The 22,538-nt window shown below is 51.2% G+C and overlaps 1 protein-coding gene across 16 annotated transcripts in view; it reads right to left on the minus strand.

Annotated features, from left to right (window-relative positions):
- Nucleotides 1–9,151: 9,151 nt before the first annotated feature.
- CLMN (calmin) overlaps nucleotides 9,152–22,538 on the minus strand; it is a 114,495-nt gene continuing 101,108 nt past the window's right edge. For 5 of the 16 annotated variants that reach the window (XM_023628337.2, XM_014735768.3, XM_070249796.1 and 2 more), the window contains 6 exons: nucleotides 20,135–21,778; nucleotides 16,046–16,242; nucleotides 12,117–12,177; nucleotides 11,419–11,489; nucleotides 10,910–11,006; nucleotides 9,152–9,369 (listed from right to left, as the gene is read on the minus strand). In XM_023628337.2, the coding sequence (XP_023484105.2) occupies nucleotides 9,205–9,369; nucleotides 10,910–11,006; nucleotides 11,419–11,489; nucleotides 12,117–12,177; nucleotides 16,046–16,242; nucleotides 20,135–21,778 (2,235 nt within the window). In that variant the 3' untranslated portion in view covers nucleotides 9,152–9,204. Of the gene's footprint in view, nucleotides 9,374–10,603; nucleotides 11,007–11,418; nucleotides 11,546–11,896; nucleotides 12,045–12,116; nucleotides 12,178–16,045; nucleotides 16,243–20,134; nucleotides 21,779–22,538 lie in introns of those variants that run through there. The other 11 variants (XR_011432135.1, XR_002803663.2, XR_011432134.1 and 8 more) reach the window with 7 other exon arrangements.

Raw genomic sequence — 22,538 nt, forward strand, 5'->3', positions numbered from 1 at the left:
AATAGAAAACAGTCAAATAACAAATACTCCAGTTAATTTCCCACAGGTATAAATTATGCAAATAGTCACATCTTCATTTACAATAATCAATAAATAAGAGTGCACATTCACACAGTTTTTTTTTTTTTACAAAGATCCCTTTTACAAAGCTACAGCTATGTATATACTAAGTAGACAAAATAGTCCTTGTACCACAAAATAACGTTTCACTTTTTTTCAATAGTCCTCTTAGAGCTCTCAGTAAAAATGTTCAGACATTGTCCACGAAGTCCTGCCATGACATTACAAGAAATCGTGGCATTAAATCTGTTAAACATATTACAGACCTTGAAAAAATAAACACCTATCACCATCCAATATGCTCTCAACAAACCCGTTTCCAGGTTTAGGAATCTGTACCGACGACGTACCGTAGGAATGACCATTTTTCTATTTCTACTATTTGTCTTTGGCTGATGTGACCAGCACCAATGCAAGGGATGCAGGCAGCTACCTTAAGGTGCAGTTTCAAGGGCAAACGGCCCACCGGTGGTCGCTTCCTCATCCCACCCCTCCCCCCAGGTACTACGCCCACCCAGGGGCATTCCATCCTACACAAGCGTGCCAGCCTTTGGCTTAAGGGATCCAGTGCTGGGATACAAACGGCCTCTGATTCCGAGTGGACTTTCTGTGCTTAGTTATTTTGAGTCTGCTAGAGGAAGGGGGAAAAGATGAGAGGAGTAGAAATATCCAGACCTTTACAGCTATTTATTCCCGCAGCTGAACTTCTGAATTTGAAAGAAATTCCCCTGGGAAACTGCGTCAGACGCGCTAACTTAATTTAAAGAGCCCAGTTTAGTTCTGGGGGCCCTAGGAAGCAGATCCCCCACATTCTATCCCAAACATTCAGTCCCACACCTCTAACAGACCACCTTTGTCTTACCAACTCTTTCCGAAGGCACCTTTCTTAGATACTAAAGCTGGGAAGCAATGCTCTGAGCTTTGGAATTCACTCACAAGCACAGAGATGCATTTATTTTAAGCAAATAGGCCACTTACTGAGATTCAAAAAAAAAAAAATCTAACTTGCTAACCTTTGGATTTTTAAACCCAGGAAGAACTTTTAAAAAGAAGTCTTCCAATGCCCGAGCCAGACAGGTAAATGAATTATTCAAGGTGTCACAGCAGATGAGCCAGAACTAGGATGCGGGTTTCTGACGCCGAGGCCAGTGCTGTCCTACTTGGGAACAATGTCAGCTCTCTAGGTTACAGACACTCTCAGAGTTTCCTTTAAAAAAGCGTTTCAATCTTCGCATGACATTTGGGAACACAGGCATTGCATGGCTGTCCTTTCTCACAGCCTAATCTTGTGGAGAATATGCTCTTACTGACCTTTGATGGGGCTAAAAGAAGTGATAGCTGTTGCAGATGGAACAAACCTATCAAAAGATATTTTTCTATTTGTCTTTGCAACAATGCAAAAATCATGACTTCTACATTTAAAACAAAGGAAAAATGATGATCCCTGTCTAACAGCCAATCCATTACGACTTCATCCCAGTAAGCCACACTTACACCCTCCATCCCCATTTGAATTGTGCTCTGACCAGCGCAATGAAATAAATTTGCTTTTTGAAGGAGAAAGCCTAATTTCCTGGGCTGAAAAGCACGTGCTGGAGGTAGAGAGATGGTTAGCTGCAGGCAGGATGTACAGTTAATTGAAGTCACTGAAATCTTTGACATTAGACACTGAGATTTTACTGCTAAAGGCCCATTAGAGCAGTCATTTTGGTTGCAAATTTGCAACTGTAGGCTAAAACATGAATTTGAGTGTCCTCAGTCATTTTTATGTGAATGTGAAGAGTATATTTAAGAAGTTTTGACACGAGGTTGGGAGTCAAGGTGCAGAAACTTGCGACGGGGACGTGGGATACGAGATGGGGGCCTGCAACACGACTAATACAGCTCGCCACCTTCCCAACTCGGAGAATTTCCACCCACACTTGCCAACTAGGCCAAAGTCACCAAGAATCAGAATTTCCTATGTTCCGGGTTCTGCCACTTAACATGCTCTAGGACCTTGTTCTTATTCCTTCCTGCACTTTACTTTCCTCTCTGAAATAACCACCTCCCAGGAGTGTTGTAAGCCGCCAATTAGTAATGAGGATACAATGGCTTCAACTTCCCCTTGTAAAAGGCGTGAGTTAGATTTGAGACAGAGGGGCTGGAAAGACGAAGGTGGACCGGACAGACTGGACAGAAGCTGGAAGAAGCTAAGGCAAATTGAATGTTAGGAAAGGAGGTACATTCAAAGCTTAGAGGGGAGGGAAATGCAGAACAAGGAGCTCCTGAGCATCATACGTCATCCATTCAACAAACATGTCTTGAGTCTTCTCTGCACAGAAGATGCTCAGAGAGGTTCATTTGCCCAAGAACATCCAGATATCTGGTGACAGAGCAGGAACTTGAACCTAGATCTGGCTGAATCCCCAAACTGTCCTCTTCCCCTGTCCCATAATTCCTCCTGGAGAAGAGGAAGGCAGTGACTAAAAAAAAAAAAAATGGGTTCAGTTTAAGAGACCCCTGCTAGACGAAAGCTAGACTCGAGTGTCAGGGATTTTAAAAAGTTAGCAGTGCAATCAGGGCACAGGTTGTTGAGTTGTGTGTGCATTTCAAAAGAACATGGTCAAACAGCACAAAACACTGGTTGTCTTCTTTCCATAAATGAGAATGTTTTCTGGCTTATTGATGCTATAGCCTGGGCTGGGAAGAACTGTTTGCCTGGAGTGGTTTCACCAAGGTTCTCAGAGAAAATTATAAACACGAATAAGTGATTCCTCCAGGCATGGCGGGGTTGGGCAGTCCTGGAACAGTCAGAGGAGCTCTGGAGCTTGGACGACCTCTGCCGACTCCTGGAGCAGCAGAAGCTGCGAGTATCCAGGCCTTCGCCCCATTCCTCCAGGAGGTGCACCCCAAGCCCGGTCCCGGGCACCACGTGGAGAAATGACAAGGCCTGAAGGTCGCTGTGGCACTCTTAAGAATCACAGCGAGGAGGGCCGTGTGCTCACGTGCAGCCTGACGACAACGGGTCTGCACACGATGGAAATGGAAGGTTCAGGGCTTAAGCCACGCGAGGCCCATGCCTCTCAGGCACCAGCCTCACCTCCCCGAGCTGCTGGCTGTTGTTCTTTAAGGAAATGCCTGATGAGAGGCAGAGTCAGAAAGATCTGTGGAGCTCCACGTCCTGCAAAGGAGCTGCGTCTCATTTCTGGCTCCCTGACACTGGCTGACGAACTAAGGCAAACTCCACAGCAAGTTTCAGCAAGGGGGTGTGACATCACTCACGCTGGCCCTCAGCCTTCACCCACCCACCCCAGGTCCTGGACCTTGTCATGAGGGCAGCCTGCTCACCAGCTGGATGGGCCCGAGGACTAGCCTGCTATCCTGGGGGGCCCTAGACGGCAGCTGCAGGCCCAAGACCTTACATCTTTCCCAAAGGCGGCTTCAGCAGAGATTATGCAATGTCAGGAAAGAGAAATAACACATCTGGACCTGAAGAGCTTTATGTGCTCTCGTTTCCTGGCAAGAGCATCATTGAGAAGGTTCTGAAAAGCCACATGGGCTTGAAGCTCCAACACAGCCCACTTCAGGGACTTCAGGACATGAAGCTGAGCACAGCAGGGTAATTCGGCAGAGACCCCTGAGGAAGGAAGGTCTCCAAGCAGAAAGGAGAGAGACGCCACGTCTCAGGACTCCAGTGGGGCTTCTGAGTCCTTCTGGAGATTCGAGAAAAACCGAGTTCACGTGAAAGAGTTCGTGTCCTAGGACTGCGATGACACAACCATGGAGGGAACACTTCTCACCGAAGACTGCCATGGTGAACTCTGACATTCAGCAAGACCCCTTCTCTACTTGCTCACTCTCACTGGGTTTGCGAGATTAGCTCTCTGATGTTCTGAGTCCTGGGCGAGGAGAGAGATGCATCTTAGCTTCAGCGGCTGGAAAACTAAATTGGGAATCAAGATGTCCCTCCCGAGGGCATGAACTGGCTGTGTGACTAGTCATTTCTCCTTCCTGATCTTCAGTTTTCATATTTCTTAAATGAGGTGCTGGACCCTTACGTGGTCCCTAAGGCTATCGAATAATCTATGACTCATGAAGAGGGACCACACAGGCATCCTCTTTTGCTTTTTAAAATGTTCTTCCCTTAAAAGGAGGAGGCAAGTACTGCATGGGGAAGAAGGTTGGGGGGCCTAGGCTGAACTCCAGGAAGGGAGAAGCAGCATGTGCCCCGGTGGCCGTCTTGGGCAGCGAGGGTGTACTCCCTGGTTCCCAGGCCTGCTGGGAGCCCAACTCCCACAGACGCTGAGTTCGGCCAGGAGGAAATGCTCACCAGGTTCCAAAGAGCCAAGTAACAAGGACGCACCCTGTTTGTTCTCTGGCAATACCAGCGGGAACTCCTTGCTGCTAAACAAAGTGAGGGTGGCAAAGGAAATCTAGAAACTGGATGACTCCATAGCCTGGAGCTTGCGGGAGGCGGGAGATCTAAGACAGTCTCCTGGGGGTAGCGGGGGAGGGCGGGGAAAGGATGGGGAAGGAACATTCGAACTGCGGCATTCAAGCAGAGTGTCCGCAGGCTGGTAACCCTCTCCTGCACCTGGCAGAGCATCATAGGGAGGCACTCAGCAGGCCACAGCTCAACAGGACGGATGTTGCCACAGCCCCAGCTGGACTCAGGGTGGGTTCACAAACAAGTCAACAGAGCAGCGAGCCCCCCAGCAAAGTGGTGAGGATGCTCCAATGGGACCTGCAGTTCAAGATGGTGTACTGAACACGTGGGCTCATTGCCTCCCTCGTGAAACCCCATGAAAATAACGAGCAAAGGAACGGAAGTGATGCAACCATGAAGACAAAGGGAAGGAGAGGAGGCAACAGTAGGTAAGAGATGCAACCCACTTACGGCAGGGGCAGAGCTGTTGGAGAAGTGGGCAGGGCAGAGGAATCCTAATCCCACCCAGGCACCTGCAGAGGCTTGCCACCGAGCAGTCAGGGCAATGTCCCACTCCACGGGGACACCAGGCACAGTGAAGTGGGAGAAAGTCAATGAGTCTAAATACTCACTGTGATGAGACTGCCTGCTCAGAGGTCAGGACGGGCACTCAGGTGTGCACTGGGATGTCTGGGTATGGCCCTACAGTCTGTGCACTGCACAAAGGTGCTTGGCTAAGGGGGAAACTGGGAGTTAAAATCTAGCCCTTGCTCAGCTCCTCAAGCCTTGTCCTACCTAGCTCAGGGCTGCATCTTCTGGAGGAATGGTCAAAAGGTACCCTCTGCTAATCAAGCCAAGTACCCATGGGTGGCTCCTGCCCAGACGGGGCACTTTTTTCTGAGTCATCCACCCAGAGAGGATGCCGCTTGTGAAATTGCACGAGGGCACTGCAGAGGCTAGTAGCAGCCCTGTGAGTGTCCCTCTTTCCCAGGCAGGAGAGAAGTGGAAATAGCTCTAAAGAAGCAATGAGCCCCAGAGAAAAGACCTGCAAATATCCCTATGTGGGGTCCCCTCATGAAGAGTCCAGGTGACCCCTGGTGACCCCATGGAAAAGCCCACCATTGACACACAGAGCTCCCAATCCAGTTTTTGATGCATCACTCTTAAACATGATCCATAGGATCCCTGGAGATTTGAAGAAACCTTGTCACATGAAAGACCGAGACTGCGACTACCCAAGAGAAGGGAACTTGGCGAAAACAAAGGCAGCACAGGGATCAGAAAAGAACTCCCCAAACCCCACTATCATGACCGTCCACAGAGAGATCAGATCCACATCCGTGAAACAAGAACAGGATACGATAAAACAGAAGTGAGAGAACAGCGACAAAATGTCCGGAAATTAAAAATTAAATAGAACATTCGGCATGTATATTGAGAAAACAAAGCTCATAACTCTCCCTGAAAGCAGATCAAAAAAATAAAGAGACGAGAAATAGAAAGGATCAAAAATATCAGAGGACTAGCCTGGGAGGTCCAACACTGAACAACAGGCGGTCCAGAAAGAAAGAAGGAATAATGACCCTCAAATTTGAGAAATTTCCTATGAGAACTCAGCATGACGTATGACATCAGAGGTGCAACACCATCAGGACAGTTCAGAACACTAAGAATAAAGGGATCACAAAGGTTTCCTGGGGAGGGGGGGGAACCCAAGTCACATCTAAAGTCCTGGGAACCAGAACAGCATCAGAAACCTCAACCACCACGGCGGAGGTGGTGGTGGGGGTATTATTTTCCACCTGTGGTTCTGTATCCAGCCACATGGGTAAGGGCAGGAGAAAAACATTTTAAGGATGGAATAAAGACATTTTAAGTTATGCAAAATCTCAAAATATTTACAATATTTACTTCTCATGTTCCTTTTCTTAGGAAGTTACTAAAAAATAGGCCACAGCAAAAAAAAAAAAAAAAAAAAAAAGGACATGTAACTACAGTACACCACCTGGCTCAGGAGTAAACGGTCCTCATACACCCACCATAAATAGATATGCACCAAATAACGGGACCTAACCTTGTGGGAAAAACAAGGTGGGGTACAGGGAAGAGCAAACTCCTCACCCCTATAACAGCTAGTCCACCAGATGTTTCTAAATTAATTCAAAAAAAACGAAAGAAATATATGTTATGCAGAAACACAAAGGTCAATATTAAAAGAAATAGCTCAAAGAGTAGAAAGTGTTATTTCTAGGCAGCAAGACTTAGGGGGCTGAGAGTTTTTGTTCAAAGCCTTACAGTATTTGTTTCTTTTTAAACTATGAACATGTATTACCTGGATAAGAATTAAAAATAAACTGTTTAAAAAAAATTATAAGCCATGGGGTGGTGTGTCCTGCAGGCTTCTCTATCCACCTTCTATATCCAGCTTTTTCTTTTATAGAAGCCTATACGCAAATGAGAATTCTTCTTTTGCTTTAAAAAAAAAAATCAGTCTACTGCCCACCTGAACCAAATGACTCTGAGGCCTCTTGCCAGTAGATGGTTTTAAACAATATGACATGTTGCAATGGGTGAGGGGAGCGACCCGCAGAGATATTTCTGAACGAGGTCTAGACCCATAAAATGAAACGATTAACATCTGAGTGAGCTCTTCCCTGGCTCTTTAAGCAGCTAATTTAGGCGAGGACTGCGTGATGTCCACGGTTATAAAATAGCGCACACAATCTTTATTATCGGTACCTGTGAGCTTTCTGTGATGCCAAGAGCTCGTTAACTAGCTCCTTTTCCATGGGACACTTGGCCTTCAAGATGGAATCACTCCAAGCTCCCAACAGCTTTCAGCTTGGAAGGCTCCGATTCACTCGTGGGGAGAGGACAGGCTATAATCAGAGCGGCTTAGAGGCCAGATTTTGACGGTCATTGAGTCAAATGTCCTATGTAAACTCTTTGGGCCATGCTGGAATTCTGTAAACTTGAAACCCACTGCTTGCAAAAAGCAAGTCCTTGGCTTGCTAAGAGAGCAACGTGATTCCCGGAGTAAGGACAATGCTAGTATGTCCTCAGACCAGCTGTTAGAGCTGTCGGGGTCCTCCAGAAGTAACAGGGGACGCACCTGAAAGTGAATGCAACTTCCCTATGGGAAAAACACAAGGACAAATCCAAGGTTGATGGTTGGCCTAAACATTTTGGTTGTGTTTCAGTGAGGACATTTTTTATCTATCCATTTAATCTTTTTTTCAGGACATTCAGGGTCCCCATGGAAGTTTCCTAAAAGGGGTGACAGCTCTGGACTGGCCATCAGGTGGCCTGGGTGCACTTGCAAGTCTGTTCCTATTTGGCTGTGTGATCTTGGTCAACCCACTCTGCCTCTCTGGGTTCAGCAGACAAGATGCTGTCTGAGGGCCCCTCCTGATCGAACAGTTTGTGATTTTATAAGGATCGCCTAATACGCGCTTATTGAGGGGGAGGACAATGGGACGAGGAAGCGATACAGAGGCACCGCGACCTGGATTTTGGCAGGAAACTGAGCCGAGGGAGGCCAGGATGGAAGGAGGATGCAAGGGCAGGCGGAAGCCTCCCCCCTCACAAACTGCCTGTTCTGGTCTACTTCTCAGGGTGCTTTCCAGAAAGCCTTTTCAAGAAACCCATTACGATGGACCACAAAGGATGCTTGTGCTGAGGCTGCATCCGGAGGCAGCGGTGCACAAGGCTTTCTCCGGGCAGGAACCTGCTGGACCACTTCCAGCTCCAATGTCAGCCAGAGCTGATTCCTGGCCCAGCCACTTCGGCACCCCTCCTTAGGGCTTTTTGCAGTGCCCTGTGGGACTGTGGGGGATCGGCACAGACGCCTCAGGAGCCGTGGATGGAAGCCAGGGGCTGCCGGGGCAAAGCGGGAAGGACCCCAGGCCCCGTCCTGTGTCAGCCAGAGCTCTGCTTTTAGTGCACCATCCAGACCGGCTCCAGCCAAGAATTCATCTGCAAGGAGGGCTCCGCTGGTGGGAAAAATCTGAAAATCACAGCTTTTCCTCAATTCCATCAATGCAAAAGTGAATTTAAAATGCATCCCCACCCTCCCTCCCACCCCCAAGAAAAACTAGGGTGAAAATCGAGTCCACTGAGGCTCACGACACAGCCTTACTTTCCTCCTCTTTCCTCCTTGGATCTGCCATTCCTGGAGCCAGCAGCTTGGCGCTGCTCAGTTATCCCTCAACGAAGGCAGCCAATCGCCAGACCACAACAGGAGCATGGATACCCAGCATCTTCCCTCACACAGCCCCGCTCGCTCGAGCAACACTCGCGGTTTTCTTCCCAGTGGAGGCTCTGCCTGGGACATCCACCCTCTGCTCATCAGAAGGCCCCTCTTCTGAGAGCTAAGTACCTCAAGTCCACCCAGGACCTTTAAAACCTGCGTGTGGGACAAGCTACAACCCATTTATGGCTAAATACCAGTTAATGATGCTTAGTATCTGACAAAGCAACACAGGCAACAACCAGCTCCACCCACGGATCCAGCCACACACCTGAGTTTTGAGTACAGGGCCAGAGAAAAGCATGCTTTGGACTCACAGGAGACCATAGAAACATGAAAAAAAAAAAGCGAGGAGAGGGATTCTAAGTTTCCTTGGAGGTCCTCCACTGTGTGCAGAAGTACCCCAGCCAGAACTCAAAACAAAACAAAGTAAAAAGAATTCCCACCCCGGTCAGGGTCCTGTCTTTTTAATTATGCAGACACACGATCAGAGTCTGTTGACGTCCAGCTGTGGGAAGAGCAGCAGGCAGTAAACCAGGAGCCAGAGGAAGAGGATAAAATACATCATATCCGGCTGCTGGACCAACTGGGTGAGCGAGTCGCTCTGGGGGCTGTGGCTCTCCCGCGATGTGGCTTCTCCAGAATTGTTGGCCTTCCTGCAGAAGGGGAGACACAGGCGGGGCAGTTACAAGCAGGGCCCCGGTGGAGTGGCCGCCACTTCCACCCCATGCTGCCATCTCGCTGCCCAACTGGAGAGCTGAGGGCTTCCAGTGAGGTGGCCAAGGGGCCCCGCCCTTCGTGTGCAGCCCCAAGGCGGAGGGCCGGGGTCCTGGGGGCCCCCTGAGCGTTCGCACATGCTCAGTTCTCCACAACACCAAGAGGGAGGGGCTGCGAGCCCATTCCGCAGATGGGCACACTGAGACTCAGGGCGTGGAGTGGCTTGCCCCAGGCCACACAATTACTTTGTGGCAGCGCTGGAACCTGGGCCAGGTCTAACTCTCAGTCCAGGATGCCTTCCTTGACACCACAGAGCCCTGAAGGCAAGGTCACATCCCGACAGCTCTCTGTTATTCATTCCTGACAGAGGGGACTTCCTAAGTAATCTAAAGGAACAGCGAGCTCCCCGATTACAGATAATGTAAGAACCACCGTGAGAAACAAAGACACATCCTCTCCCCGCCACACCCCCCCCCCCCCCCCCGCCCCGATCACCAGGTATTGGTTGTGGCTTTGGAATATAACTTTTAAAGTAATTAGCAGATTTGATTTGGGTCAGATTTATCGTTCTTCTTTTATTTTACAGAAGGTGGTGTTAAAGTGACATTTTGCTTTTGCCTGGCAGATCAAGTCCAGAGGGGGCTGTGTGGTGGTGATCAACCACAGCTCCAGGTGCCCACGAAGGAAAGGGTTGGGGGCCATAATGTGAGTGGATGGGGGCTGGGAGCCTCCGCTTGGAGCTGCATTTCCAGAAGCCCAGGGGGTAAGCGTCTTAGGGTCATCTGGGGCGTGTGATGGGAGATTATGAAAACCAAAAACCACCCCATCTCGAACTACCTTCTGATACAGACAGAGGCGAGGCCAAGAGGGGATTAACCATTTGGTCTAGGAACTGATTTCCAAGCAGATAACCGACCACTGACAGAATATCTTTCTCTTTCTTAAAACTGTTTTTAGAAAAACTTTAAACTCAATTTTTTCTTACAAAGGGAATAAATGCTCAAAAACATGGAAACACGATTGCATTTCTGAACCTTGCGGGCTCAAATTTCAAAGGCTCTCTCGCTCATAAAAGCTAAAAGTCCTCTTTTCCTAGGAGTCTGTCAAATCCAGTGGAAAACGTGAATTAATATTTCCATTTTACGTCAGGGGAGAGAAACAGGTCTTGCCTCTTTTTTAGGAGCCAGCGTGATGGAGTTCTAAGAACGACACTCCTGGGTGCTGGGGAATATTCAGACAGAGGCTTTCCATTCCAATAACCTAAGTCCTTCCAAGCCAATTCAAATCCACGGCAAAAAAAAAAAAAAAAAAAAAATCAAAATTAAGTGAGTCAATAACTTTAACAAGGATAGGGGCGTCTCAGAATTGTCAGAGTTTTAGAGATTTCTCTGGATTCCTATGTTCTAAACGGGCAGCTTTACAGGAATTCAGCAATCTTAGTTTAGGTCGTGTAGTGCTCCAAGAGTAAGAAATACTTTCATAGACATCCTGGTATGTTTGTATTCCCTCTTCATGTCTGCTCTGATGCCATAAAACTGTAAAATCAGCTCAGTGAGCTTCTCAGTATTGTACCTGCAGTGGCGACACAGAAGGAATACAGTTGTCAGGCGCCGTGGCATTGAGAACACCCAGAGTCACACCCCTGTGAACTTCTGCCTGCCTCCACCTTGGACAGCCAGTTTATGCCACTGCGTTATTTAAACACAGCGGCGAGCTCATGTCCCAGAACGATCTTTCAACTGAGTCATTTTCTGAACCACGCCCTGCCCATCAAGTGTTAATTAATACCCACTTTTTCCTCCCACTCATATTCAATTTACATTCAGTTTCTCTGAAACAGGTATTTTCTTGCCTTATCTCAGACTCTTATTATTGTTATCAACAAAGCCTAGCTGGGAGAAACAGCCACCCCCCTAAGGCAGGCTGCATAATGAAAAAAGAAAAAAATTTTAAACCCCATGGAACTTGGAGCAAAGCCACCAACCTGGTTAACATTCGGTTTCTCCTGTCATCCAGATCGGCTGCGTTCCTCAATTGAACATAGCTAAAATGATCCTACAGTGAAATTTATAAACAAAACCCCCGCAACCCAATTAGTAAAGATGAAATCTCTGAAACAGAAAATAAAATAATTTTAAACATACAAAGCCGAGCATGCCATGTTGTTCTCAATATTGCAAACATCTAGTTCCAAAATCAAACTGCTAAACAATCATTCTACATTGTTCTACCCACCCCGCTCCCACGGTCCCCCCACTGATGAACGGGTGAGGCCCCACCACCCACAGCCTGCGTCAGGGCTGTGGACCACGGTGCTCTGGGTCCCAACACATCCAGGGCTGGGTAGTTGCGAATGTAAAGTGGACCCTCCACTTAGGTTGCACCTCTGTCTTTGAACGTGACCTTTCCATGTGTGTGTGGGGGAGGGGTGATCTTGGATGCGTTTTTATAACAAAGAGGCCTTTGGGCTTTAAAATCATCACTTTATTTACATCTCCTATTGCCCAAACTGAACATCCGATTGGACTGTGCTTAACGACAAGGTTTCAACGTGCTTGTCTTCTATCCAAAAGTACAGTTGTTGCACGTCAGTGATTTCAAAGCTCTGGGCTAGGGAGGGGGAAGGAGGGAAAGGAACTGATTAGCGGGGGCGGACGCAGAAGAAGAAAGTCACATACTAACCGACTCCAAAGACCTATTAGCATGTAGTCGAATGTAAATGCTGGAGTCACTGTGACTAGTCCTGAAAAAGAAACACACGTTTTTGAATTGGTGCTACCAAGAGCCCCCACCATGGCTCCGTGCTACAGGCACCCCCATCCCGAGCCCTCCACAGGTCGATTTAGGCAAGCCATGATTTCAGACCCAGCGACGGGAGAGAGAAATCTTATCCAATAGGCCCACTTGGGTTGGAGTGTGCCTACAAACAGTAGGATGCATATTAGATACTGTGCCCTCATCTACAAGAAAAAAACACGGAGCAAGAATAGAAAGCAGACCACATATTCTTAAAAATCATCCGATCTGGGGGCAGGAAAGGATTTCTTTTTCCAAGCATGCTGAGGTCCTGGGAGTCATTGGAGGTCCTCTGCAAGCTAAGTCAGACCTGGGCCGAGAGCTGGTACCTGGACTCTCTTTCCAGTGCTCCTTCTAAGTACAGTGCCGCTCTCTGCTTGTGGAGCTCTTGGGCATCCCAGCTCTTTTCCTCTCATACACAAGGCGACTAATTTTCTGACCCGACCTTCGAGGCCGATGTGGAATGGATCTCTGACCTTCCCACAAAGCTGGCTTGCCCAGGCATGAGGCAAGAGACACCCAGCCAGAGGCCTGGGCTGACATCCTGGCTCCTGGCTGATCCATTGGCAACCTCAGCCAAGAACTTAGTCTCTCATGAGTTTTCCTCATCAGTAAAATGGTACATCACTCCCACCCGATCTGCTCCACGGAGCTGGTGGTCCCGGTGGGGAGCACAGTGTTCCGTAGGTGGACGTGGCCCTGTTTCGCTGCTCGGCGGGAGAACTGGGTGTTGGGTGTCGACGTGCCCTGGTACAGAGACAGTCACCTCAGCTTCCTCAAGGGAAACCTACGATGCGGCATCCTGGGGTCCTTTTAAAGGCATTTGACCCAAGAGTTTACTCCTGGGGAATTTATCACTGGCAGGCTTGCTATTCCCTGCCCACTGCCATCCTGCAAACTTCACCAAGCTCTCCCTTGCATTGGGCATGTCCCCAGCTAAGAGGTATTGGGTACCCACTATGTGCCAGGGGCGGGGCTAGGCCTAGGGAAATGTCAGTCCTTGTCCTCCAGCCAAAGCCTGTGCTAGTCTTCCTGGCTGGTATCACAGCACAGAAATGAAATAAAATGTACCTACAAAGAAAAAAGATGCCCTGGTGCCAAGAACCCAGCAGTGTCCCGTGAGAGCCGACTCCACACACTGCAGCAGCTGGAGATGCACGGGGGGCAGGCTCTGCCCCGTGTGCTGGCAATGTTTTCTAGTAAAACAGCGCACCCCCTTTAGGAGGGCACTCTCGCTCTTCCCGCTCCCCTTTTTTCCAGCACGCTTGCTTTGAGGTGGTTTTCTGGTTTTTTTTGTTTTTTTTTTAATTGAGTTATTGATAGGTTACAATCTTGTGAAATTTCAATTGTACATTAATGTTTGTCAGTCATGTTGTAGGTGCACCACTTCACCCTTTGTGCCCACCCCCCACCCCACCTTTCCCCTGGTATCCACTAAACTGTTCTTGGTCCATAGTTTTAAATTTGAGGTGGTTTTCTTGTTACAGTATAATCAATACAAGACTTATTCAGGTCTGAACCCTGAACTTCACTCTTTCCACAAGCATTATCAAGAGTCTGCCGTGTGCCAGGTGCTGGGGACCCGGCTCCTCCAGGAGCTGACCGCAGACTGAGAGCGCACTCATTCACGCATCCATTCATTCATTCACCCAAAGAATGCAGTTGAGTGCCAACTGCAAGCTGGGTGCTCTGCTAAAGGTGGGCTCTGCTGGTATGCCCTCCCCGCCTCCAGCGAGCTGGCTCCCCGGTGAGGGGAGAGCAGATGATAAAAACATCCTTGCACAAATGACTATAGGAATTACTTTTCGATAAATGCTGTGCAGAAAAGAGCAGAGGCTAGGAGAACATATAAAAAGGGATCAAAAATGTCCTGTGGGGACCCAAGAAGGCTGCTTGGAGGAAGTGGTAGTGGCGGCTGAGACCCAAGGGAGCGAGGCCGGAGACAGGCAGGGGACAGAGGGACCTCAAAGGCAAAGGAGCTTGGGGGGGCATTCAAGGACCTCAGCTAAGACCAGGGGGCGGGGCACGGTGGAGATGAGGGGAGAAGGTGACTGGGAGTGGATGAGGATGAGGCTGGGGAGACAGGGATCTTACAGGCTCTGGAACAACGGGCCTTTTTGCCTAGACCAACGGGAAGCCACAGGTACAGCCAGGAAAACAGCCTGTGCCTGGAAGAGATGCCCAGGGCTCTGTCCCATTCAACGGCCTCGGGCCAGGTACTGACTTCTCTGAACTCAGTTTCCTCGAGTGTAAAAGGGGTGGTGGCACCTCCCACACTGCAGGGAGCAGGTGAGACGGCCTGGACACAGGAGGGGCCCAGGGGTGCTGGATCATTCACACGAGAGAGCACAGCTCCCCGCCACCTGCTCACATGTACTCTGTAATCTTCACCTCGGTGAACACGGCTTTCTAATAATTACAGCTTCGCCTGAGGGGAGGGAGGAGGCGCTGGGAGGGGACCTGCTGCCTGCTCCAGGCGGACTCTACACGGAGATCAGAGGCAGACCTCTGCACCCAACGGTCAACCAGGCCCCACACCACCTACACCGAAATAATGGTTGCCTTTCCCTTACTTGTGTCCCTTCTCTCAAGGACAGCCTATGGTCCAATGTCTGAGATAGCTGCTTCATATACTGTCACACACTTTGTTTCCATATCATCCCCCAGGGGCAGGTTTGCTGGTACTTGTCGATGCTGCATTTCAAATATGCTCACCTTCCCCCACCGCTCTCCATGTTTCTCCTCCTACCTCCTCACCCCCCACAAATATTTACTGAGGTGCCTGCTCCATGTCAGCTGTCTGCTCAGGCTGTTTCTTCTACCTTCTCTCTCCTCCCAAATCCGAATCCCACTTATCCCTCCACAGGAGACTCAAATGACACCTCGGCCCCAGGCTGCCCTGAGCCTCTCCACCTGCCTCTGGGGCCCAGAACAGGAAATCCTCACTAGCCTGTTAACACCTAAGGTGCTCCACCCGGTCCCAGGAGAATAGACGGAACCCCATCTCATGTCCCTCTAGAGCCCCTGGAGGGTGCAGCTGGGCCTGAATCACCACTGTGGCTGGCCTCTTCTGAAGTCCCTGTCTAGCGGACTCCATCACAGAGCGGCTGCTCAAAGGTAACTGAGAACTGACCTGCTCAGGGAGAAGATGAGCGGTCTGGCGATGACTAACGGCCCCTCCCTGAGTTGTAGTGGAGTAGATGACAGCCCTGGGCCTTTTGGCCATAAGCGTTTGTCTGCACTTAGAGCAGGGTCCAGCAACACGCTAAGACTTAGACGTCTACTGGATAGTCACGTCCAGGGGCAGGGAGAGGGTCCCTGGGAGTCACAGGCAAAGTGGGCAGCAGCCTCCCCTCGTGCCTTGCCCCTCCTCCCTGGGCTCTGTCTACTCTCCCTTCGTCCCTCACAGCCCAGCCATGGAAGCGAAGCAGAGGGGCGATGGCAGGCTTGGCAGCCACCAGCTCCTCCTCTGGCTCTCCCATCTGGGCCTCTGCCTGTTCACTCCCCTCGGCACATATGCTGAAGTCAGGAAGATGCTTATAAATGGCTAAGTTTGGTCCCTACCGAACCCAGCCAGCTGGTACCTGGGGGCGGGGGTGGCTGGAGGAGTCTCCAGGCCTCTTACTTCACCCCACATCCTCCTGGAGTTTGGCCACTCCAGGGCTCCCTGCCAGGTTCCACCCAAAGGTACTCAGAGTGAGTTTTGCTTGTTGTCCAGTCCCGCCCCCTGCGCCCCCATAAATCAGAAACCGAAAATGCAATGAGTTCAGAGAGTAGCTCTCTCGCTTGGTCCCGGGGGCGAGAAGATATTATACCTGGAAGGGACTTTGTGGTTGCCAGTGTCTTCTTCTAGGTCATCTGAAGAGCGAACTGTTCCAGGTGCTATAAATATCGAACTTTCTACGTGGTCCACATGTTTCCTTTTTTCCTTTTTTTTACTGCTGACTGATTCTTCCGTTACCTTTGCTTCTAAAGGGTTTGCTAGGTTTTCCAAGTTTGGGGATTCCTGAGACTTAACGATAAGAAAATCAAACACACGTCAGCATTTCATGTTGAGATGGCGAGTGAGTGACCCTCCCAGCTTGATTCCCAGGCCCAGCTGGGCATCCCTTTGAATTCTGCCTGTCCCACAGATTCCTGCCGGCACAGGCTGCCTTGGAAGGGAAGGCCACCCAGCCTCCCGCTCCCTGTGCAGAGTTCCACCGCTCCAGACGGACGGAGTGAAAACAGCACGGGTTCTAGAGTCAGCAAGATCTAGTTTCAAATCCTGGCTGCGTCAGCTATCTGATCTTGAGCAACTGACCTGATCTCTCTGCCCCTCAGTTTCCTCGTCTGTCACCTGGGTATAACGATTACCAACCGCTTCCACTGGACGATAATGTTTCCTATAGAAGAGGTCTCTTCCAGCGGGCAATGCTTGGACCCTTCACACAACCATCGCCTACTTAGACAAAGGAATGAATCCTGGAAGAAAGGTGGGCCGAGGGGTGCAGAGGTGGCCCCAGGGTTTGGAGAGGTACACACACAGGCAAACGCATGGCTCGTGGGATGACATCTTCACTGTGCTTTGCCCGAAGGTGGATTGTAGTGCAACATCTCTAGCATTTCTTTGATAAGGAAGATTCTGTGACCACTGTCCATACTGGCACTCTGAACCCACCAGGAATGCTCCTGAGTGAAATCAAGAAGGGTGGGAATGGCTGGAGCCACCTCTCAAGAATTCCTCAGGGGCTCGAAGAACCTGCTCGACAGGTGCCAGAATAAGGGGACTGGAGTGACCGGGGCCGTGCACCCCCGGAGAACAAAGCTCTGGGCAGAAATTAAAAAGGCGCTCAGCAATTTGAAACGCCAGCCTCCCTTGATCATCAATGGGCAAAGGCTACCTTTTTTGAAAAGCGAAATGAGGAGAGAACTTTTTTCTAGAAGAAGGAAAACTTGCCATTTTCTAGTCCCTTTGGAAGATATTTTTTCTTTCTTTTAAAGGAGGGCCAGGTATCAGAGAGATGCTCCATCCTGTGTCATCTTGTCTGCCAGGATGTCACAGACCTCACCTGTCATCCCAGGCTGCACCCCACCCCTGTTCACCCACAGGGGACAAGGCCAGAGCTACACTCGGGAGCCAACTGCAAGGTGGGCAGCAGCAGTGGGCACCTGTTTGCCGGACAGGTGAGAGCCAGAGAAGCAGATCAGAGCCCAGAGACACAGACGGCACCAGTATGGCTCCCGCACTGTACCCGAGGGATGTGACCTCTCCGCAGGCTCTCCTCCCAGCTCAGCATGAGATGGATTCAGTCTAGGTCTCCCGATTCCATCCCTAGCCCAGGGCTCTTTCAACCCCACCCCAAATCTCCCGTCCACATGCTGGGCACAGGCAGGTGCACAAGCTGCTGTTGACAATGACTGGAAGGAAAGTGCATGAAGAGCTGCATCCGCATTTCTGCAAGCCGCGTTCCAAGAGCCGGGGGAGAGGAGCGGAGCCCCCACTTCGCCATTTGAAGTAACACGAAGGGGTAGAGATGCAACTCAGGCTTTCTTCCCTCCACCCACTTTGTCCCCTTTCTTTCGTCTCCAGAGAGCTTTTCAGCCCATGAGAATCCAGAGAATCATTCCCATTATTGTCGTAGTCCCCAACCCGGGGACCCCAAGACTTGATCTCATTGAAGGACGTTTCTAACCCCCCCGGATCTTGGGGTCTCCTGCAGGAAGAGCCTGCTCAGGCAGGGCTGGCTTCCGACAAGTCAGGAGACAGCAGGTGGGAGGGGGTGGGGGCCGGCCCTGGGTTCCTCTCCCTGAGGACAGACGAGGAAGATGGCAGGCAGGTCCCTGGTTCCTGTGGGACCACCCAGGCCTCTTCTCTGTCCGAAGACGGACATAGCATGGATGTCTCTGCCCCAAAAGGTCAATCGGTCCTGCCACACTTGCCTTCTAGGGCATTATAGCCTGAGAATTCTGCCGCCCCCAGAGCTCCCAACAGCTGTTCCCCATTGTCCAGAGTTGGGAAACCGATTAACCCAAGCTAGCCCTTCTGGCCTATCCAAATCCTAAACGTCTTCTAAGGTTACTCCGATTCCCCTTCCTCCTGGAGCCCTCCCAGGCTGCAAGGCTTTCTCATTCCCCTGAGCACGGGTGAGCCCCTCCCTCCGCCTGACTCTCTGCCACGTGAGCCAGAGCATCGTCATTTATCTCTGGGTTTAATTTATCCTACGTTCGCCTCGCCCCCAAGCCACGACGCAAAACACCTTTGTTTCGTGCTTTGCAAGCCCTGTCAGGCTGGTCTCTAGAGTCCAAAGACTAATACACAGATGCTCACTCTCTCCTGGGAGAGAGGATCACAACCTAGGAAACCAGCTTCCACGAGAGCTGAGAGCTGAGAGCAACTCCTCTGCCTGGGGAGGGGCCGGGAAGGCTCCCGGGAGGAGGTGATATTTGCTTTGGGCTTTGAAGGGTGAGTGCTTGCCAGGTGAAGGGTGGGGAAGGTCGTCCAGATGGTGGGGCCGGATCAAGGAAAGCCTGGAGGCAGAGGAGAGCTGGAGTGTCTGCGGGCCAGCGAGGAGGCTGGCTGGGCTGGGGGCGGGGACCGAGAGAAGGGGGACCAGCGGGGTGGGGAGGCCAGGTTGGGGAGGGAAGAGTCTCAAAGGTCATGCTCAGGAGTTTGGACTTTATCCTGGAACAGGAGGAGGAGAGCGATGGGACGCGATTTGTGTTTTAGGGTCCACGGCCAGTGGCGAGGGGGCTGAACTGAAGAGCACAGCCGGGAAAGACTGGGGAAGACACCATGGGATGGTGTTAGAAGCCACTTCAGAGGCAAAGTGATCTGGAACAGCCAATGTCCTCAGCCCGGCCCCACATCCCAGCCCTGGGTCCTGCACTGTGCCCTCCACCCAGAACTGCCCCTGCCACAGCTCCAGAGGCCCCCACACACGCAGGCTTTCTGGACGTGGGTGGGTCTCCCTCTGTGGAACCCCTGCATCTCTCTGCTGGGCCCCATCTCTTACGTCTGAGGCCACGCTCCCTCATGGCACAGCTGCTGGGACCTGGTTGCCCAGCTGCAAACACCAAGGCAGGTCTCCTTGGCACGAGGCCTTCTGCAGGGCAGGACCGAGGAGGCAGGTGAGCTCGCCTGGGGTCCTCTCTCCTCTCAGCGTCTCACCCTGGGACCCCGTCTGCACCGCACCCAGCAAGGACCCAGTCTGCCTGGTGTTGGATCCACTCCCGGATTCCCAGTGCTGCGGTGGGGGGCTCTCATGAACCCTGCGCTTGCAGGAGGACCCCTCCCACTGCGCCCCCACGGGACCAGGCCAGGGCCCACATCCTCTCACTGCTGCTCTTGAGCTGCTGGGGGCCGCTCTTGAGCTGCTGGGCCAGATAAAATGGGAACATCAAGTGGCAGGTAAGTGTGTACCCAGCTCCTCGAGTTCAGAAGTGTGTGTCCCTCCCTTGCCCTGTGCACACAACCCGCTTCAAACCACAGGAACCTGATAATAGTGCCGAACAGGCAAAAGGCCTTTAAAAATCAAGGCTGGAGTCAAACGTGAGGTCTGCAGGCTGCCGCAGGAGGTGGCCCTACGATTTACTAACAGCCCGCCCAGTGTTGAAATTTTACTCTTTAAAATGACTGCTACTACTCTGCCAGACCCTCAAACACGACTCATCTGATGCTCCTGGCAGCCCTGTGGGTAGGGCCAGGCAGGACCGGGGGAGGCCAGTGGGGCACCCAGGGTGCAAATTGTAAGGAGCGCTCATTCTCAAGGGCCAGCCCTGCCCCTGCCCAGGCCTGAGTGAGTGCCTCCTTCAATGCTGGCCCCGGGATGTGTGTGTGGGAAGCTTCTGTCTCCCTCTGCTATGGAGGAACAGTGGAGCAGAACCCATCCCGCCTCAGGGTTCCCAACCCCGCAATCAAGTACCTGATGGCTCTCCACAGGGGCGCTCTCCTCAGCCTCCCTTTGCTGGTGGTCCTCTTGGGGGGATGTGGAAGCGGGTTCCGAGGCCGGTCTGGCATGGTCTGCACCCCTGTCCAGAGATGGCGCCTGGAAGCCAGCCTCGGAGGGGTCCTCGCCCAGCCCGGAGAAGCTGCAGCTGCTCTGAGAGGCCTCAGCCTCCTCCCTGGACCCCAGGTCACACAGATACTCCTCTGGTTCTTCGAGGTCCATCTCTTCGTTCTTCAAATCCTCCGCGCCTTCTGTGTAAGCCTCCAGAACGGCGGCCAGGGGCACCTCGTAGTGCGGGTAGTAGAAGAGATCGTGGGGGATGACGGAGATCTTGGAGAGGGGTGGGGAGGGTCTGAAGTCCAGGCCTTCTTCGCTGTGACTCTGGAGGGTCTCCAAGCTGACGGTGCGGCTCGGCGGGTTGGAAAGCAGCTCTCCGCCAAGCGCCCGGAGGCCCTCGGCCTCCCCTTCGTCCTCGCCCTGCCTGCGACGTGGGGACTTCCTCTTCGCCTTCTCATAGACTTCCGGCTTTTTCTCCACTGGTGCCTCCTCTGGGGCCAAAGAATAGTCTTCATCTTCTCGTTCAGGGTCCTTGCGGGGGTCTCGCATGTCAAGCTTCACTGGGGGCTCATCTGAATCTTCCTCCTTCTGCGCAGATTTTGCTCTCCTTTTGCCCAGTTTCTCACCATGATCCTCCAAAACCTCATCCTCAGCAAGTTTTTTCTCATGGAGCAAAGGAACCTCATTGAAAGCCTGGCTGGTCGAGGCAAAATCTACTAGGTCGCTGCTAAACTTAGAGGCTTTTAATGGGATGCCTTCGAAATAGTCTCCTTCATCCATAGCTTCCACAGTCTGCAGCTTAACCCTGATCTCCAAGGAGTCGGCCATGACAGTGCTCTCTCCCAGGGGTGAGAGGGGACGACCTCCTTCCTCCTGGCTGGCTGCCCTCTCCAATGCCCCATTCCAGGAGGGAGGACTCTGAGACGTCTCAGAATGACTGATCTTACCACGCGCCAAGGAAATGTCACCTGGGGCCTCATCAGAGGCAGCTTCCAGGATCTCAGGCTCGTCCTGTTTCATCTTATCCTCGGCTACCTCCACCGCCAAGACGTGTCCATCCTGCTTCCACAACTCCTCTGTCCCCCTTGGGCTCCCTTCAAAGCGAAAGTCTTGACTGTAGGCGGCGTCCTTACTGCAGGAAGCATCCTTGTAGGTGTCAGCCTCAAAGTGCACGGTTTTCTTGACTGGCAAAGAGTTGGACCTCCGGTTGTCCTTTCTGGATGATAGGATGGAAGATTCTGGAGATGGCTCACTGATGCTGATGGTCTTACCTGGGACCCCTTGGAGGACCTGGTCGATGATCTGGTGCATGAACTCGGAGGAGCTATCTGACAGCGTGCGGCTGGAGATGCCGCCGAGGTAGCACTCCTTCACACTCTCAGGCTTGTCACAGACAAAGACTTTGGAGGGTGGCGGGTGGCTGATTTCATGGTTGACCGCGTAAGCACGCTCCCCATTTTCGCTCAGAAGGAAGACTGTGCTCTCCTGTTCAGAAGGGGTTTCTTTGATGCGGACAAAGGTGGATTCAATAGGGGCTTCTTTATCTGAATCCACAAAATCTTCCTGCAGAGAAACACGGGGCAATGTGAAATCAGAGGAGCGTTCGAGTACACCATGCATTCCCCTCCCAAAAACAAAAACCAAAGCGGAAAAAGCCACTTCAGAACTAATGCAAGTGTTCTGGTTAAGATGCAGAGGGCTGCAAAAGACTATTGTTCCTACTGAAATGTGAAAACACCTGATAAATTTAAAATAATGTGTTTTTTAAAGCTATGGATACAAAGAAATCTCAATCAACTGAATGTTAGAAAAGGAGGACCCTCCCTAAGTGAGCAGAGACTGTCAGCTCCTTCACACCTGTGGGCCATTGCCTAGTCTGGGTTGGATAGGGGAGCTAACCCACCTGAGATACAGAAAGATCAGCCCAATCTTTTTTTTTTTTTTTTTTGGTGAGGAAGATTGGTTCTGAGCTTAACATCCATTGCCAATATTCCTCTTTTTGCTTGAGGAAGAGTCTCACTGACCTAAAATCTGTGCCAATCTTCCCTGATTTTGTATGTGGGATGCTGCCACAGCATGGTTCGAAGAGCAGTGTGTAGGTCTGCGCCCAGGATCCGAATCTGCGAACCCCGGGCCACTGAAGTGGAATACGCAAACTCAACCACCAAGCCACCAGGCCAGCCACTAGCCAAACCTTTATTGATTGTGTGGGCTGGTGTCAGAGACGGAATTTGGAAGGGCCCCAAATGCAAAGCCAATTCTCCTCATATGCTAATTCTCCCACACAGGGACTTGAGCTAAGCAAGAAGCAGCAGAGAGCAGG

The sequence above is a fragment of the Equus caballus genome, chromosome 24 (assembly GCF_041296265.1).
Source record: "Equus caballus isolate H_3958 breed thoroughbred chromosome 24, TB-T2T, whole genome shotgun sequence".
In the NCBI taxonomy this organism is placed as follows: domain Eukaryota; kingdom Metazoa; phylum Chordata; class Mammalia; order Perissodactyla; family Equidae; genus Equus; species Equus caballus.